Genomic DNA, 16,901 nt, shown 5'->3' with positions numbered 1-16,901 from the left:
TCATGAACTTTCATCTGGAACATCTCCTCATTCTACCATGATCTTGGCACTGTTGAAGACTGTAATTGGCATACCTCATACAGTGACTTGTCTGATATTTCCTTGTAAGTAGATTAAGATCATCTATCTTATTCCAAAGGTTTAGGAACATGTTTTTTCTTTTGCTGGACAGTATCTACTGTCCAAGCCTATGACTTCTCCACATAGTAATGAGAAATACCTAGCACTTTTTAGGTAGTTTATTAGTTTATTTTCTCATTGCTGTGCCCCATTACCTGACAAGAAGGAACCTAAGGGAAGAAGCATTCATACTAGCAGGTGGATTGGGGTTATACAGCCCATGTTGTGGGAGACACAGAGCAGCTCCCAGCTGTGGTGGTGGGAGCCTGAGGCTGCTAGCTCACATCTCAAAGGACGGGTAACCAGAGTGGGGGACACAGGCAGGCTTTCTACTTCCTCTATTTTATTGATCTCCAGGCCCCACCCAGTCCATGAGATGAGCAGACTTTTCCTCCCCAGTTAAACCTCTTACAGACACACCCAGAATTTTGTCTCCCAAGTCACTCTAAATCCATGAAAGATTAACCATCATTACTGGTCTAGGAAAGTTTCCAAATTAAATTTTCAGACTTGTTTAAAACTATCAAAAATGTGTGTTTGTCCCATGAATGGTAATGTTAACTTTGCTCATTAAAAGAAAAAAGGGGGGGTTATGGGGCTGGAGAGATGGCTCAGCAATTAAGATCACCTGCTGCTCTTCAGAGAACCAGAGTTCATGACTACTCACCAGTCCATAACCTGGTTCCAGGGGATCAAACATCCTCTTCTGGCCTCCATAGGCACCAGGCATTCTCATAGTGCACAGACACCCTTGCAGGTAAAACACATACACATAAAAGACTAGATCAAGATTTTTTAAAAAGATTATGTTATCTTCTTTTTTTTTTCTCCCCCCCCCATGTTATCTTCTTTACTGCCCCAAATCTCCCCCCCCCCCCCGCCATTTTTACATTTTATGTGTTTTGCCTACATGGATGTGTAAGCAGCCATATGAATGCAGGGAATGGAAGTCTGGTCCTTTGGAACAACAGCCAGTGCTTTTAACCACTGAGCCATCTTTTCAGCCCCTGGAAAACTTTATTTTTTTTTTAAAGATTTATTTACTCATGTATTTTATGTATATGAGAGCTCTTTCTTCATGCACACCAGAAGAAGGAATCTGATACCATTACAGAAGGTTGTAAGCCATCATATGGTTGCTGGGAATTGAACTCAGGACCTCTGGAAGAACAATTAAGTGCTCTTAACCACTGAGCCATCTCTCCAGTCACCCTGGCAAACATTAAATTAAAAAAAAGTTTTGTTTTTAATTATGTGTATGTCACTTGTGTGTGTGGGAGGCCCTCAGAGGTCAGAAAGTGTCTGATCCTCTGTGTGTGTGTGACATGTATGCATGAGGGGCCCTTGAAGGCTAGCAGTGTCTGATCCTCTGTAGCTGGAGATATAGGAGGTTTTGAACTGGATCCTCTGTAGCTGGAGATATAGGAGGTTTTGAACTGGAGTTACAAGAGGTTTTGAGCCACTAGGAGACTTAGAATTGAACTTAGGTCCTTTGCAAAGGCTAAAAGCACGCTTAACCGCTGAGCCATCTCTCCAGCCCCTATGTGATAAAGGTGCATGTAAGTATCTTTCTCCTTATTCAGTTTTCACCCAGTTGTTCTGACATCATTTGATGACTCCGGATCAATTTTCAGTATGATTTTGACGAATGGTGATTTCTTTTTTTAAAAAAAATATTATTTTAGTGCCTTTCAGATCCTCAACACACAAAAGGTGGTTCAGACTTTTTTTCGATGAATGGATGGATGAATGAATGAATGAGTGAGTGAACGAATGAATGAATGAATGAACCCCAGACTCAGTTGGCCTGGCTGGGGGGGGGGAGGACGGGGCGGGGGGAGACTCTGCTGCCTCTGTTAGGGGCTTGACTCCTTCAGCCAATCAGGACGTGCTCCCGGGCCGGCTTACGTAGAATGGAGACCACCTATTGGCTCCGCCTCCGCCTCAGGGACCAATGGGCGCGCTGGAAGGCGGGGCTTCCGCGGGCCAGGGGTATAGCTTCGTGGCCCGCGCGCGCGCTTCTCTCCGGCGCGGGCACCGGCGCGGGCCATGGCTCCATCCTCCCTGTTATCCTCGTTGGCTGTGCGGTTGCTGCGCCCCGCGCACGGCTGCCACCCCCGCCTGCAGCCCTTCCACCTGGCGTCAGTGCGGTGAGTGTGGCGGGGAGCGGGATCGCGGTGTGCGGCGTGGATAGATGTCCTCCCTCCCTGAGCATCTTTCCGGCGCGCGACCGGCCGCCGCCGGAGGGGTGTGGTGGGGCGACGTGGCACCGGGGCACACGTGGAGATGCGGACGCTTACCCAGGGGACACTGTTCTGCCGCCGCAGGGAAGGGTGTGGAGAGGTCCGCCTTTCCCGGACCCTAGCGGCAGCCGGGGTTGCTGCAGTCTGATGAAATCCGCGAGCCGGCTTGCTCCAGGGGTACCGACTTCCCTCCTCCCAAGTGGGTGTGGTTCGCAAGATGCCCCTGCCCGGCAGTGGTCCCCGCGGTCCACTCCGAAGCCTGACCTGAGATGATACATTTCCCAGAAGTTGCTGGGGGCTGTTGGGAGTGGGGGTGCATTGTTTTAGGGGGAGCTACGGTGTTGGAGCTTCCGTTCTGCACGTGGACCGTCGTAGTGGTCACACCATTCTGAGAGTGTTTAACACCACGTAAACCGTATGCTTGAAATTTGCCAGAGCAGGGCGCGTTGAGATTGCTTCTGAGGCAGGAGGATTACTGCAAGTTCAAAGCCAACTTGGATAATGTAATGAGTTGGAGACCAGTCTGGGCTGCAGTGTAAGACACCTCCCTCCCCAATCTCAAAATTACAGTAATATTAAAAAAAAAAAGTCACATGGTAAATTTCGAGTATTTTACCGTAATTTTTAAAAGTTGAAAAAAATATGAAGCAGCGCCTCCCCCCCCCCGCCCCCGAAAAAATAAGTTGATTGAAGAAAAGAGAAAATCTGATGGGGAAGGCAGGGCAAATTCTGTTTGCATTCCCTTCAGGGGATAATTGACTTGTTATCCTGTGTCTTGTAAAAGCTGGTTGTTTCCCCCCACACACCACACACCCCAATACATCACAGAGTTTGAGACTGAAAATTTAGAGCCAATAAAAACTGCGCCTTCCACAATGGGACTCTTGTTCCTGTTGAAGGGAAAACAGGTGAGATTTCCATCCAGTGGTAGACATTTCCGGGTCCCTGCGTGTTGGTGCACAGGATGCTGAGGTTTTGGAGCACATGGAGGGGCATTATTCAGGGTTTTCCAAGATCTGATCCTGACCTGCCTCTTTGAGCTCTTTCATTTTTCTGTTCTTTCTTTCTCCGAAATTCTGGTCGCAAGTGGCTGTGGACCACATGTTCAGAGACCTGGCTAACTGAGAAGATCCTTTAATTCATTACCCAGAGAACCAGACCAGTTTGCTTGTGCTCCGGGTGTGGGCTCCTTATCTCTGAAGGCGATCTGTGTTAACTGCCCTGAACATTAGATGACTGTAGTGCCCACCTTGCTGTCCCAGGGTTTCAGGAACATAAACTCCATGGTTGAAGGGAGAGTGCTGTAGCCTAGGACATGATGGTCGGGGGAGTAAATGAACTTGGTGGCAGATGTTTACACTTGAATCTTGTTTCTTACTATCATCCGTTTTCTCTACTGTATAAAACAAGGTTTTCGTATTCGGCACAATAGGCAAGACTAATTTATGCAAAGGTGTTGGCAAAATACCTAGTTCAATATTGGTTTCATCCCTACCCCCTTCTCATTACTGGCCCATTAATTAGCAGAATTTTTTTCAAAATAAGTTGATTGGGAGTTATAAGCTTCCCTGATACTAATTGACTGGAAAAATCACTAACTGTTGGTTTAAGAGGAAAATAAATATTACTGGCTTGGATATTTGTTTTGACCTATATTAGACCTCTTCTTTCTAGTCTGTTTTGTCATTTTAGTTTTTTTTTTTTTTTTTTTTTTTTTGTTTTTTTTTTTTTGGTTTTTCGAGACAGGGTTTCTCTGTAGTTTTGCGCCTTTCCTGGAATTCACTTTGTAGACCAGGCTGGCCTCGAACTCACAGAGATCCGCCTGGCTCTGCCTCCCGAGTGCTGGGATTAAAGTCGTGCGCCACCACCGCCCGCTGTTTTGTCATTTTAATAGGAAGAATTCTAAACATGCCAGCACTACAGAGCAAGATCCGGATAGGCACCAAAACTACACAGAAACCCTGTCTCGAAAAAACAAAAAACAACAACAAAAAACAAACAAACAAAAATCCTAAACATATCTGTGGGAGCATTTAATATCTAAATTAAATGTACAAACTTAGACTTTATTCTTATTTTTTAAATTTTGGGTCTGAGCTGTCTCCCCTTAAGCACTGACTTAATTTGGCCCTTGGCAAAGAGATGGAGGGAACTTTTCAAATGGCTCATATTTTTTAGCACTTCAGGAAGCAGCAGAGGGTTAAATTAAAATGCAGTTGGATTATGAAAAGTGTTCATTACATTGTGGCCTGGCTTTGTGTAGTTTTGTCCTTTTTTTTAAGTCTTTTTTTTTTTTTTTTAAAGTAAATTGGCATAACATCCAGAACCTCTCTCTGCAGCAGAGATTAGGACTTGAAACACTGGCCTTTCAACAGAACCCTGCGTCCTTAACTTCAGCCCATCATTTTTGGTCCAAGTGGGCGTCTTACTGTTTCCTCTGCATTTACTGCTTTCCAAAGAAACGTTTTGTGGAGTACAAGCTAACTCCTCACAGTGTGCACGTGTGTATATTTGTGTATACAATTCCATATTAGCATGTGTACATCTTCCTTCTCCAACCCCTTGCAGGGTCTCCTGTACTCAGGCTGCCTTGGACTAGTATGTTAATGCCCGGGATAACCTTGGTGTGTCAGCTGTGAATGGACAGTGGGGTGGAGCAAAGAACACTTGGAGGAGGACTCTACCCCAGTCTTAGGTACTTCCTGTTACTGTGATATTACCCTAACAAAAGCAATAGTTCAAGGTTATGGCCCATCGTGGTAGGAGGTCCAGGCAGTGGGAGATTTAGGCAGCTGGTGACATCCCATCCAGAGTGAGAAAATGGAGCAATGATACTTGCTAATCAGCTCCTTTTCTCCATTTTTCTTTCTTTCTTTCTTTTTTTTTTGTTTTGTTTTGTTTTGTTTTTCGAGACAAGGTTTCTCTGTAGCCCTGGCTGTCCTCTGTAGACCAGGCTGGCCTCCAACTCAGAGATCCACCTGCCTCTGCCTCCCAAATGCTGGCATTAAAGGCGTGCACCATCACCCCACTGTCAGGCTTCTTTTGTTTTTCATCCCAGTAAAGGAATGGTGCCACTCATAGTGGATGGTTTTCCCATCTCAAGTAAAGATGTCAAGATGATGATACCTCACTGGCATGTCCAAGGGCCCATTTTCCAGGTGATTCTAGATTCTTTCAAGTTGACAACACTAACCCTCACACCCTCTTATCAGGACAGTCCCCGAAAGAGACTGGGTAGTGGCAGATATTTTGAGGTTTGATCTGTCAGGTGTGGCGTGTATTGATCTATTAACCATATGATATAGTTTGTATACAACCAAGTCCTCTGCGTCATTCTAAACGTACATGGACCTTTATTTCTTGTTATCTCATCAACAATATATTATATAACAACTGTCCACATAGAATTGCATTGTGTTAGATTTATAAACAACCTATAGGTAATTTAAGGGGTGAGGGGTGTACGCAGAGATTATGCAAATACTGCACTATTTTCTGTAAGGGACTTGATCACCTGTGGTTGAAGAAGGCATCTTGGAAGCAGTGCTTGAAGGGGGACAGTTGTATTAAAGCCCAGGTCAGTGTGGCTGGAGAATGGCTCAGTGGTGAAGAGCACTCGCTCTTGTTCTTGCGGAGGACCCAGGTTCTATTCCCAATGCCCACATGGCAGCTCACAACTGTCTGTTGTTCTGCAGTTCCCGGGGATCTGACCCTCTCTTCTGACCTCTTCAGGCACTGCGAGCGCGTGATACACATCCATACGCTCAGGCAAGAGACCCATACGTATGAAATAAAAACAAATAAATCCTTTTGATAAAGAAAAGAAAATCATGAGAAACATGACCAGATAGTCATACCACCAGCATAACACAAATTTCAAATGGACCATCAACATTTAAGGAAACTGGTTAGCCTCAGAGCCGCGAGGGGATGGCCAAGGAAGTGCCCACTGAAGTGGTAGAAACTTTGGGTAGTGATGAGGAGGTGGCACTGAGAGACCCTGGTCTAAATCTTACTTGGGCCAGTGTCAGCTGTCAGCAACTTGAACTGAGCTTCCATAGAGCTGTTTCAGTCCCTGCGCCCATCCTGAACTGAGCTTCCATAGAGCTGTTTCAGTCCCTGCGCCCATCCTGAACTGAGCTTCCCTAGAGCTGTTTCAGTCCCTGCGCCCATCCTGAACTGGTAGCAGGTGGCCATCCGTAAATCTCTCCTCCGGATCTCACATTTAAACCTAAGCCTTTTGGTTTCAAATGATAATTTTTTCTAGTTGGAGCATTCCTCTTTTTTTTTTTTTTTTTTTGCGAAGACCCAAGCAACATTTTTGTAACTTTGTCACCTTCTGCAGAAACGAAGCTGTCGTCATTTCTGGAAGGAAATTAGCTCAGCAGATCAAGCAAGAAGTGCGGCAGGAGGTGGAAGAGTGGGTGGCCTCGGGCAACAAGCGGCCACACCTCAGTGTCATTTTGGTTGGTGACAATCCTGCCAGTCACTCCTATGTTCTGAACAAAACCAGGGCAGCAGCTGAAGTGGGTAAGTGTCGTGTCAGAGCCCTACTGTCGCTGTCTAAGTCTGTCCGGCCACACTAGGGCATGCTTCCTGTCTCTGCCCCGAGTGATGGCCCACACCGTAATCCCAGCCCTTTGGGAGAGTGAGTCGGAAGGACCAGGAATTCAAGGTCAGCCTTGGCCACGGAGCAGGTTTGAGATCATCCTGGACTACGTGAAACCCTGTCTCCAAAATCTACAATACACAACAAAAAAACTCATTATAACAACAACAAAAAAAGAAAACTCAAACACATAAGACTAGTGTGATCTAAAACTAAATCAAAGGATTGGCCCCACGAGAGGGCTTTCAATGAAGGATGAGTTGTCGCGCTGTGGCTTCTGGGCTCTAATCTCAATTCTATCCTTATCCTTAACAGTTTGCTGGTGACCTTGAACACATTCTACACTTCCCCTGAGCAATCAGGGTCTGTCGTGGGTTGGTGACATGGCTCACAGTTTGGTCCTTCCGCCCAGCCACATTAGAAGGGAAGGCTCCAGGTGCTCAGACCACCGACGGTCACATGAGCAGACGGGAGCATCTGAGCCAGCTGCGGGTAGCCAGCTGTCATGCAGTAATCTGCAGTGCCTGAAGGACAGAGACACACGTCTCCCATCCCCCAAGACCTGAGCCACTGTAGCCCCAGGCTTATAAAGCCAATCGGTGAAGAACTTGAAAACCACTTCCTAGATGTCAGTCCTTTCCTTCAGACCTGTAACTGTTTAACCATACCACAGAGGCCTCTTCATCCCGCTGCTCACTCTTTCCCACAGTGCTTACACACCCAAGACAGAGATACTCTTGTAAAAATTCCTGACATTTATTACACGTGTGTGTGTGTTTGTTTAGTGTGCGTGGGTTTACTCTGCACCTTATATTTTGAATCGGTCTCTCACTGATTCAGAGACTGTCTGGCCCCCAGGCTCTGAGAATCCCCAGGTCTCATGGCCTAAGCACTGGGGTGACAGATGTGTGCAAGTGTACCTGGTTGTTACATGGGTGCTTGGGATCCAACGTGGGTCCTCTCAGGAAGCATGCTGACTCATTTCTCCCTCTCTCCAGCTGGCATTGTATGAGTCTCAGGCTCCTTCCTTGTCTCAAAATGAGGTTATCAGACAGGCACAGAGTAATGGACAGAGTAATGGACAGCAAGCCCTGAGCTAGTGTCTAGGAGTGAACGATCTGTGTGAAGCTGGAAGAGTCCTCGTGGACAGTTCACTCTTTAGCTCCATGGTGGTCACACGTCACAGACGCTCTTGAAGTACTTTGGTGTTCTTGTTTTTCTTCCCAGAGAAGAACTTAGTCTTTATTCTTCCCCTCCAGTTTGCAGCTGTGTACTTCGATGTTTTTTTAAGCCTTGACCTTTCTTACAATAGGAATCAACAGTGAGACGATTGTGAAGCCAGCCTCAGTTTCAGAGGAAGAGCTGTTGAATTCAATCAGGAAATTAAACCACGATGAAAACGTAGACGGCCTCCTGGTTCAGCTGCCACTCCCGGGTGAGTTCTGGTCTTCGAAAGGGAACAGGGATTTGAGCTTGAGACGTAGCTCGGTGGTGGAGAGCACTGGCTGTTCTTCCAGAGGACTCGGCTTCAATTCCCAGCACCCACATGGTGGCTTACAACTGCCCATAACTACAGTTCCAGGGGATCTGATGCGCTCTTCTGGCCTCCATGGGCACCAGGCACAGACCTGATATATATATATACCTACATGCAGGCAAAATGCCCATACACATTAAAAAATAAAATAATTTTTAAAAATAAAAAAGGTTAATGAGTTCTGGGCAGTGGAGGAGCTCTGCTGCTGTTTGAAGTGCTTACAAAAGTATTTACTATTTCTCTGTGTAGCCCAGGCTGGCCTCAGGCTTGTAGCAGTCCTCCTGCCTCAGCTTTCCAAGTGCTGGGGTGACGGAGGTGAGTCATTCCTCCCAGCCTGATAGGGATCTTGATATAAAGGCCAGTGGGAGGAAGTGGTGGGGGAGAAGTATATTGGCTGTGGTATTTGACTCACGGCTTTGCTTCATGTGCGCTCATTCTGTGCGTCATGATGTCAAAGTCAGAAAGGAGTGGATTCACATAACAATCCTGAAACCCTGGAGCAGGTCAGCCTTTACCTCACAACAGGGATGGACTTTTGGCTACAGTCCTGATTTCTTTTGTAGAGCACATTGATGAGAGGAAGATCTGCAATGCTGTTTCTCCCGACAAGGATGTTGACGGCTTTCACGTCATTAACGTGGGGCGAATGTGCTTGGACCAGTACTCCATGCTACCAGCAACCCCGTGGGGCGTGTGGGAGATAATTAAGCGAACTGGTAGGTGTGTGTTTAAATTGCATTTCTGCTTTGGTATTATGAAAGTAGGCTAGGTTGGGCACCCCCGGTCTGAAAATCTGAAACCCTTTCGGCATACTTAGTTTCTCACTGTTACTAGAGTAAGAGCTGTGCAGATATTCCCACATCTGAGTAACTCCAACATTGCAACATTCCCAGCCCCACATACTTCAGGTAAGCGACATTCAACCTGTATGTAGAACTGGTAGAAACCCCCAGAGCAGCAAAGAGTGGGACCCCAGCCCACAGCCCAGGTTCCCAGCCTGCAGGGCTCACCTCCTAGCTGTTGCCTCTGATGACTCTCTCTAGTCTACAGGCCTTGGGGGAGGAAATGTAAATTTTAACAGTGGTGACGGCAAGAATCCACAAGACATGTTACAGCTCACGCTGTACTCCTGTGTTCTCCGCACCCTCTCTATGAGGCAGCCACAGCCCTGACTGGCTGATAGTGACTGGATTCATGACCTAGGTCATTGGCCTTCCTCTGCTGCACATTCTGAGACAGACCAGGACTACTTTTAATGCAGATCTATATGTGTGAATGAGTCACTTCTTATGGAACCGGTTCCTAACAAATTCAAGTTCTGGCAAAAGCGTGGTTGTAGGCAATGAGACATTTTCAGATGTGGCTTTCATTGTATTTATTCCAAGTTGGTATCTGTGCTGTGTCATTTGATGTATACACACACATACACGCATGCGTGCAGTGTGTGTGTGTGTGTGTGTGTGTGTGTGTGTGTGTGTGTGTGTGTGTGTATGTGTGTATTTATATAGTATTATTTATTTTTGCAGGTATTCCAACCTTAGGGAAGAACGTGGTTGTAGCTGGCAGGTCAAAAAACGTTGGAATGCCGATTGCTATGTTGCTGCACACTGATGGAGCACATGAACGGCCCGGAGGTGAGGAAGTTACCTTACAACAACCTTTCCTGCTGTGTGAGAACCCTCAGAATCTAGCCTGTGACCACTGTCAACGCTCAGAAAATAACCGTGGTGTGGAAGGCTGCGCTCAGTGCTACCAGGGATCCTGGAACTCGCTGATTTGAGTTTTGAACGAAGCATGGCCGTAGGCAGTTAGGACTTGTCAGCTCTGGCTCGGACAGCACTAGAAGCTTTCTTACTCAGAACTGGTATCCTGCTCTGTGTCCTCTGGGAGGCAAAGCCACTGTAGACTCCTGCAGAAGAGTGATGTGATGTGACTGTAGCATGTCATGTCATGTTCTGTGGGGTCATCTAAGAAAAAACTGACTAAGTCAAGAACTGTATGAAATTCCTGTAACATGAACGTTTGTGACCAAAGCAAAACTGCATCTCCAGATACCTTTTGTTATTGTCAAAGAGCAAACTCACCTTGAGTAATTCTGGTGATGTTTTGCTTAGAAAATATAAAGCTCTTTAAAGTCCACAAAATCGGAAGTAGAATAAATGTAATTATATATGACTCCAAAGGGTTGAGCTGAGAGCAGTGCCAGATGCTACAGTTTTATTTAAATTTTTATTTCATTTATTATTTGTGTGTGTGTGTGTGTGTGTGTGTGTGTGTGTGTGTGTGTGTGTGCGTGCTCTTCTGCCTTGAGTTCTGGGGGTTGGACTGAGGTTGTCAGGAATGCTTACCAAGCATGTTTACCCACTGACCCATCTCTCTGGCCTAAGGATTGGTTTTAAAATAAATGACAATCAGCCATCTAGAAATTGTGCCAAATCTGTCACTTTCTGGAGGTGTTGAGTTCCTGCAATGCTGTGACTAGCTGAAACCCACCTCCATCTCAGCCTGGATCTGGAACTCAAGGCTTCTGTTTTCACCCCTCAGGTGATGCCACAGTTACAATATCTCACCGATACACTCCCAAAGAGCAGCTGAAGAAGCACACGATCCTTGCGGACATTGTGATATCTGCCGCTGGTAAGAGCTCTAAAGAAGTGTGTGCATAGGCTGACTTGTCTGAGCATCCACCTGCCCAAACGCTATCCCGCCAGCTCTCCCCAGCACTGGTTCTGTGAGCTGCCTACAGAGATGGGGCTGGAGTTGCAGCTGGAACACGTGTACCTGTCACCACCCTGTTGTAGACTGGAGGAGGGTACTCCCAACCCTCAGTATTTCCACATGAAGTTTAAATGGTTCCTTAGTTAATGGTGCTTATAACACGTGCTAGTAAGTTCTTCCAGATACCTGCCTGTGATGTCCTCTGACTATAATGTCCTCTTTGGGCCTCCATGGGCCCTGCAGGGACATGGTGCATATACAGACATTCAGGCAAAACATTTCCAGACATAAAATCAGTAAGTCTAAAATAAATGAAAGAAAAATTTAAAATGAAGTATGTTGCCTTACTGGTTTTTGCTCTCTGTTGCCAGGCATTCCAAATCTGATCACAGCCGACATGATCAAGGAAGGGGTAGCAGTCATAGATGTGGGCATAAACAGAGTTCAGGACCCTGTCACCGGAAAGCCCAAGTTGGTTGGAGATGTGGATTTTGAAGGTATTTAGTGTAATTTTTTGAAAACATAAATCTGTAAATATTACCTTTCATGGACATTTAGGACAGATCATTTTCTTTTCACATAGTTTATGGTTTATTTGTTTTGTTTAAGACAAGGTCTCAGCAGGTAACCTTGGCTGGCTAGGGACACTATGTAGACCAGGCTGGCCTTGAACTCACAGAGATCCACATGTCTCTGCCTCCTGAGTGCTGGGATTAAAGGTGTGTGCCATCTGGCTTTTTTCTTACCACTTTTAAGCTTGTATTGTTTTAGTAATATTGTTTAAAACACTTTTTTAAAAAGTATGGGGTGTGTGTGTGTGCACTGTTTGTGTTCATGTTTGCATATGTGTGGATGCATTTCTGTGGAGACCTGAGGTGGACTCTGGGAGTCTTCCAGGATTGCTCTCCACCTTCTGAAAGACGCCACCTGGCCATACATGCTATTTTTAAAAAATGGTGTGTATGTGTATGTTGTGTGGGTGTTGTGGTGGTATTTAACTTGTACTGAAATGTGATTTTAATTGTATGTTAATAAATAAAGTTGTCTGGGGGTCAGAGCTATTGGAGCCATAGCAAGTGTGTGGCGGCGGTGGCGCACGCCTTTAAGGACCTGGAGGGCGGTACATACAGGCAGTGACGAGGCAGTCACATGTTTGGGTTTACAACCAATGAGAAGGCAGAACAGAAAGACTATAAAGACATAAACACACAGGAAGTAGGGCCTTTTTCGGAGAGCTCTCTTGGCTGAAGAGGATCCCTGAATCAGGAAGGGTGAGGCTCTTAGCTCTGACCTCTTGGCTTTCTTCTCTGAATCGGCTCTGTTTCTTATTTAATAAGACCGTTGGTTACATCTACAGGGTGTGTCTATTTGTGTTGTGTATCTGGTGTGTGTGTGTTGTGGGCGTGTGTGTTGTATATGTATGTTGGTGTGTGTCATGTGTGTATGTCTGGGTGTCACTGTGTTTGTGTCCTTGGGTGTCTTCAGTTCATGACTGGGAGTGTTTACCTAGAACTTGCTAGTGTGTCCAGACTGGCTGACTAGCAAGCCCCAGGGGTCTACTTATCTGCCCCCCAGCACTGGGGTGCAGGCATATGCCACCACCTCTGGCTTTTTCACTTGGGTTCTGAGGCTTGAACTCAGGTCCTCATTTGTACAGCCCGTGCCATATAACTGAGCTGTTGCCCTGCCCTGGAGATGCTGTTCTTCTCGTTTAAAAAAAAAAGGTTTATTTTGTATGAGTATTTCGCCTGCATGTATGTGTATGTGTACCATGTGTGTGCCTGGTGCCCACAGAGGTCAGAGGAGGTTGTCAGATCCCTTGGAACCGGAGTTATGGATGGTTATGCGTCATCCTGCTGGTGCTGGGAACCCAACCCACTTCCTCTGCAAGAGCAGCCAGTGCTCGTAACCTCTGAACCGGCTCTCCAACCCCATAGATGCTGTCTTTCTTACCCACTCTGAAGCTAATGAAGGCTCTTACATTTCTTATTCTTCCTTTGAATACTTTTTTTCATACTATGATAAGTACGTGTGATCTTTGCCACACATGTGAAGCAGCCGGCCTGTCTTGTTTCTATGCAGGCGTCAAGAAGAAAGCCGGTTACATCACTCCTGTCCCTGGGGGCGTTGGTCCCATGACGGTGGCCATGCTAATGAAGAACACCATTATTGCTGCCAAGAAAGTGCTGAGGCCTGAAGAGCTGGAGGTGCTGAAGCCCAAGCAGCGTGGAGTTGCCACCAACTAGCAGTACTCCATGCCAGTCCGAGAGGCAACGTGGGCCAAGAGGAATGCAGTATTTTTAATTTATTCTGTTGAAATGGTTTAAAATGATGTTTGTATTTATTGAAAGCTTAAACGGGTGGATGTGTGTGCGCATGGCTCTGCAGAACCTCACCAGGGTGCCCATCCGAGTCCTGCCATCGGCCTGGTGATGCATGGGACACATCCTCACACTCAGAGTGGATGCTGAACGCCATCGAAAAACCTGCCTTCTTAGACGCTCATTTCCCAAGTGCTATTTCAATACGAGTTGATGACTCACCTGAGGTTCCAAGCCTTCTGAGTTCAACTTTCAAACCAAAGGAAAACTGACTAGAGAAAATTAGGGGGAAGGAGGAAACGGCAGCAGAGTGGAGGACGGCACTCCCTTGCTTCCCGTGCACCCCGACTCGTGAGCAGGTTTCTCTGAGGAGAGCTCAGTTGGCTGGGTTGGAGGAAAGCCCGGCATGGCTAGCCGTCCCCCCGTGGCTGAGTCACTGGGGAAGTTTTAGGATTTCCTCACTGCTGTTACCCTTCTGTGAGCTTGCCCTACTTCAGTCTTCTAGAATCACAAAGATCATTTTATAAATGATGTGTATAATTGTCCTGTTCGGCTTTTGCAGCACATTTAAACTTCAGACTGTTAGAGAGTGTGTGTCTGTTTTCTTTGGCATAAGCTTTGAGGCCTACTTTTTTGAAAAACAAAACTTGGGTGTGATAATCATGAGGGCAGATTGTGTGAAACTCACTTGCCACCAAAGAACTGACGGCAGCTGCCTGCGTGTCTTTCGTGTACCCTGTTGGCTTTCCTGGAAGGTATCAAGGAGCTTGAGTTAATATAAGATTTAGTCAGATTTTCTTTTTTTTTTTTTTGGTTTTTCGAGACAGGGTTTCTCTTTGTAGCTTTGCGCCTTTCCTGGAACTCACTTGGTAGCCCAGGCTGGCCTCGAACTCACAGAGATCCGCCTGGCTCTGCCTCCCGAGTGCTGGGATTAAAGGCGTGCGCCACCACCGCCCGGCGGTAATCAGATTTTCTTATTGAAGGGTTTTGTTGCTGTTGTTGGTTTTGTTTTGTTTTTAAATAAAACACATCTGTCTGGTGTGAAATGAGTTTCTGAAATGCTGTCTTCTTCTGTCTCAGTCAGATCTAACCCATTACTATTTCCTACCCATAGCTGTTCCTAGATCACACCCACTCTGTAAGGAGTTATGGAGAAACCAGCCTAACCCTTTTGTATCCCAACACTCAGGTCCAAGCCAAGAGTTTATTACACGTAAGTGATTCTGGGTCTCTTCTAAGCCATTCCCTCCATTTATGTATCACTCACTCCAAAGGACTTCCTTGCTTGCAAAATTCTCAACACACGTACCCTTGTTATTCTGCCAGTGGCTTTACTCTACACTTGTGGGTTTGTTTTAATGTATATGAGTATTTGTCTGTGTGTATGCATGTGTGCCACGTGCGTGCAGTACTTGTGGAAGCCAGAAGAGGGCCTTAGATCTGGAACTGGAGTTCACATTGTTGTGAGCCATCCCAAGAGTGCTGGGATGCAAACCCAGGTCCTCTGCAAAAGCATCAAGTGCCCTTAACTACTGAGCCATCTCTCCAGCTCTCTTGCTGGGGATATTCTATAAGTCAGGTGTGGTACATGCTACAGGACATAGCTGTTGATGTCCTTCAGTTATTAAACATGGCATAAAATAAGCAAGACACGCTGCACAGTGGTGGCGCACGCCTTTAATCCCAGCCCTCGGGAGGCAGAGCCAGGCGGATCTCTGTGAGTTCGAGGCCAGCCTGGGCTACAGAGCGAGATTCAGGACAGGCACCAAAACTACACGGAGAAACCCTGTCTCGGAAAAAAACAAAAGCAAACAAACAAAAAAGATAAGCAAGACACGATTAAGTTTTATTGAAGTGCCCGTTTACATTAGATATGGACAAAAAAATGTTCCTAAGTGAATGGTGACTACACCAACATGTTAAAGGCTGCTGAGGTTAAAATGTTCATTTATATACAAAATACAAGTGATATTTAAGGTCAAAATTACATGATCAACTTACACCAACCTTTTAAAAGCTGGCTGGTTCCCAGCTCGTGTGATTACTGGAGCACACCACCTCTGAATGTGTAACAACGCTACAGTTTAATCTGGATAGAGTGCTAGCACAGACCAGCGAAACGTGTATGCTGTTGGCTCCCCCAGGATTGGTACAGAGGAAGATAAACAATTTCATCTTGGAAACGGTTTGGAAGAGCTGGGCAGTCTTACCCCATTTGGGATTGTTTTTTTTCCAACCACTTGTATATAAAGTACTAGTTTTATTACGAACATTAGCTGCCTAACAGGCAATGTTTGTGAGCTTAGAAATTTGGAACTTAGCTATTGCAAAAATTGCTGTGGGGGGCAGACGGGGGCGGGGAGACCTACTCAAATGGATAACAAGTAGACTCCAGGTTATGAAGCCAGTGGCAAGTTTAAAGGGTCATTTGGTTGACCTAACGTGGCTTGAGAGTTCAGTTAATGAGCACTATTTTGTCTTAATCCACTCAGAGCCAGTTGAGGCACAGGCCTTTAATCCACCCCAGAGACAGGTGGAGCTCCGAGCTCTGAGGCCAGCCTGGTCTGCAGAGGGAGTTCCAGGACAGCTGAGGGTACACAGTGAGTACCTATGTCAAACCAACAATCCACCCATGCACGGGTTCTTCCTTGAATAACTTTGGAACTGGCCGGGCAGTGTGTGGAAGGCCCAGCCACCCTTCTAGAGCCAGGCCCGCTGTAGACAGGACTCAACTTCAAGAGAACAAGGCAAACAGACGACTCAGCCATTTCCTAATGTGCAAACCTCCAGAGCACACTCAGGCCTTCAAGTCATCTAGATTTCAATCTAACCTTTAAAAGATACTAAATCGGCAAATTTTTAAATAGAAGATACTGAGTCAGTATAGACTTGAAATGTAAGTCCACCAACTGCCCATTTATCTTACTTGTAACCTTGGAAAACATTTTTGTTCATTTCAGAAGAAAGGTTATATCTATGCTGGGTGGCCATATGGTTCTGTGTGGGATGTTTTAATAACTGCAAAGAGGAGAGCTTTGTGTCTGTGTTGGATGTCATGGAAAGGCCTCCAGCTGTCTATCTGGTCAGCGGGTAAGGAAACATGTGAAGGGCTTGACCCTCTAGATGAAGCCGGGGCCAGCCTTCACCCTGTCCTCAGCCCAGAAGAGCAGTGCTGTGCTAGAGGGTGGTCTCCCCGCCCACCTCTCTCCCACAGTCCTCATTGTCTGTGAAGTCAAGGTCAGACTCCATCTCTATCTTCACCTGCGGCACCATGAAGACTGGACTCCGTGAGTAGCTGAAAGCAGGTGAAGCCGGACAAGAGATTTTGAAGTGCAAGGTGATACTGAGTAAGA

The 16,901-nt window shown here is 46.3% G+C and overlaps 2 protein-coding genes across 4 annotated transcripts in view; one reads left to right on the top strand and one right to left on the bottom strand.

Moving 5' to 3' along the window:
• Positions 1-2,108: 2,108 nt before the first annotated feature.
• Positions 2,109-14,597, top strand: Mthfd2 (methylenetetrahydrofolate dehydrogenase (NADP+ dependent) 2, methenyltetrahydrofolate cyclohydrolase). 2 transcript variants are annotated; one of them, XM_052719256.1, is made up of 9 exons: positions 2,170-2,270; positions 4,932-5,058; positions 6,709-6,893; positions 8,285-8,407; positions 9,073-9,225; positions 10,036-10,143; positions 11,054-11,146; positions 11,599-11,724; positions 13,310-14,597. In XM_052719256.1, the coding sequence occupies exons 2-9, from the start codon at positions 5,003-5,005 to the stop codon at positions 13,471-13,473; spliced, it is 1,008 nt and encodes a 335-aa protein (XP_052575216.1). In that variant the 5' UTR covers positions 2,170-2,270; positions 4,932-5,002; the 3' UTR covers positions 13,474-14,597. The 2 variants fall into 2 exon arrangements, with proteins under 2 accessions (XP_052575215.1, XP_052575216.1); XM_052719255.1 differs by lacking the exon at positions 4,932-5,058 and having other exon boundaries at positions 2,109-2,270.
• A 776-nt stretch (positions 14,598-15,373) lies between these two features.
• The window catches only part of Slc4a5 (solute carrier family 4 member 5), a 79,265-nt gene continuing 77,737 nt past the window's right edge, over positions 15,374-16,901 (bottom strand). For both annotated transcript variants that reach the window (XM_052719254.1, XM_052719253.1), the window contains exon 25: positions 15,374-16,891. The gene's annotated coding sequence lies outside the window, so the exon portion shown is untranslated. The remainder of the gene's footprint in view (positions 16,892-16,901) is intronic.

The sequence above is a fragment of the Peromyscus californicus genome, unplaced genomic scaffold (assembly GCF_007827085.1).
Source record: "Peromyscus californicus insignis strain IS unplaced genomic scaffold, ASM782708v3 Scaffold_6__1_contigs__length_162567912, whole genome shotgun sequence".
Lineage (NCBI taxonomy): Eukaryota > Metazoa > Chordata > Mammalia > Rodentia > Cricetidae > Peromyscus > Peromyscus californicus.
The sequence above is the reverse complement of the archived record's forward strand: the minus strand, read 5'-3'. Positions and strand labels throughout refer to the sequence as shown.

Coding starts and splice junctions, on each gene's coding strand:
- Mthfd2 (XM_052719255.1), top strand. CDS start 2,170: ATGGCTCCATCCTCCCTGTTATCCTCGTTGGCTGTGCGGTTGCTGCGC. Junction 2,271..6,708: donor TTCCACCTGGCGTCAGTGCG/GTGAGTGTGGCG, acceptor CACCTTCTGCAG/AAACGAAGCTGTCGTCATTT. Junction 9,226..10,035: donor GGAGATAATTAAGCGAACTG/GTAGGTGTGTGT, acceptor TTATTTTTGCAG/GTATTCCAACCTTAGGGAAG.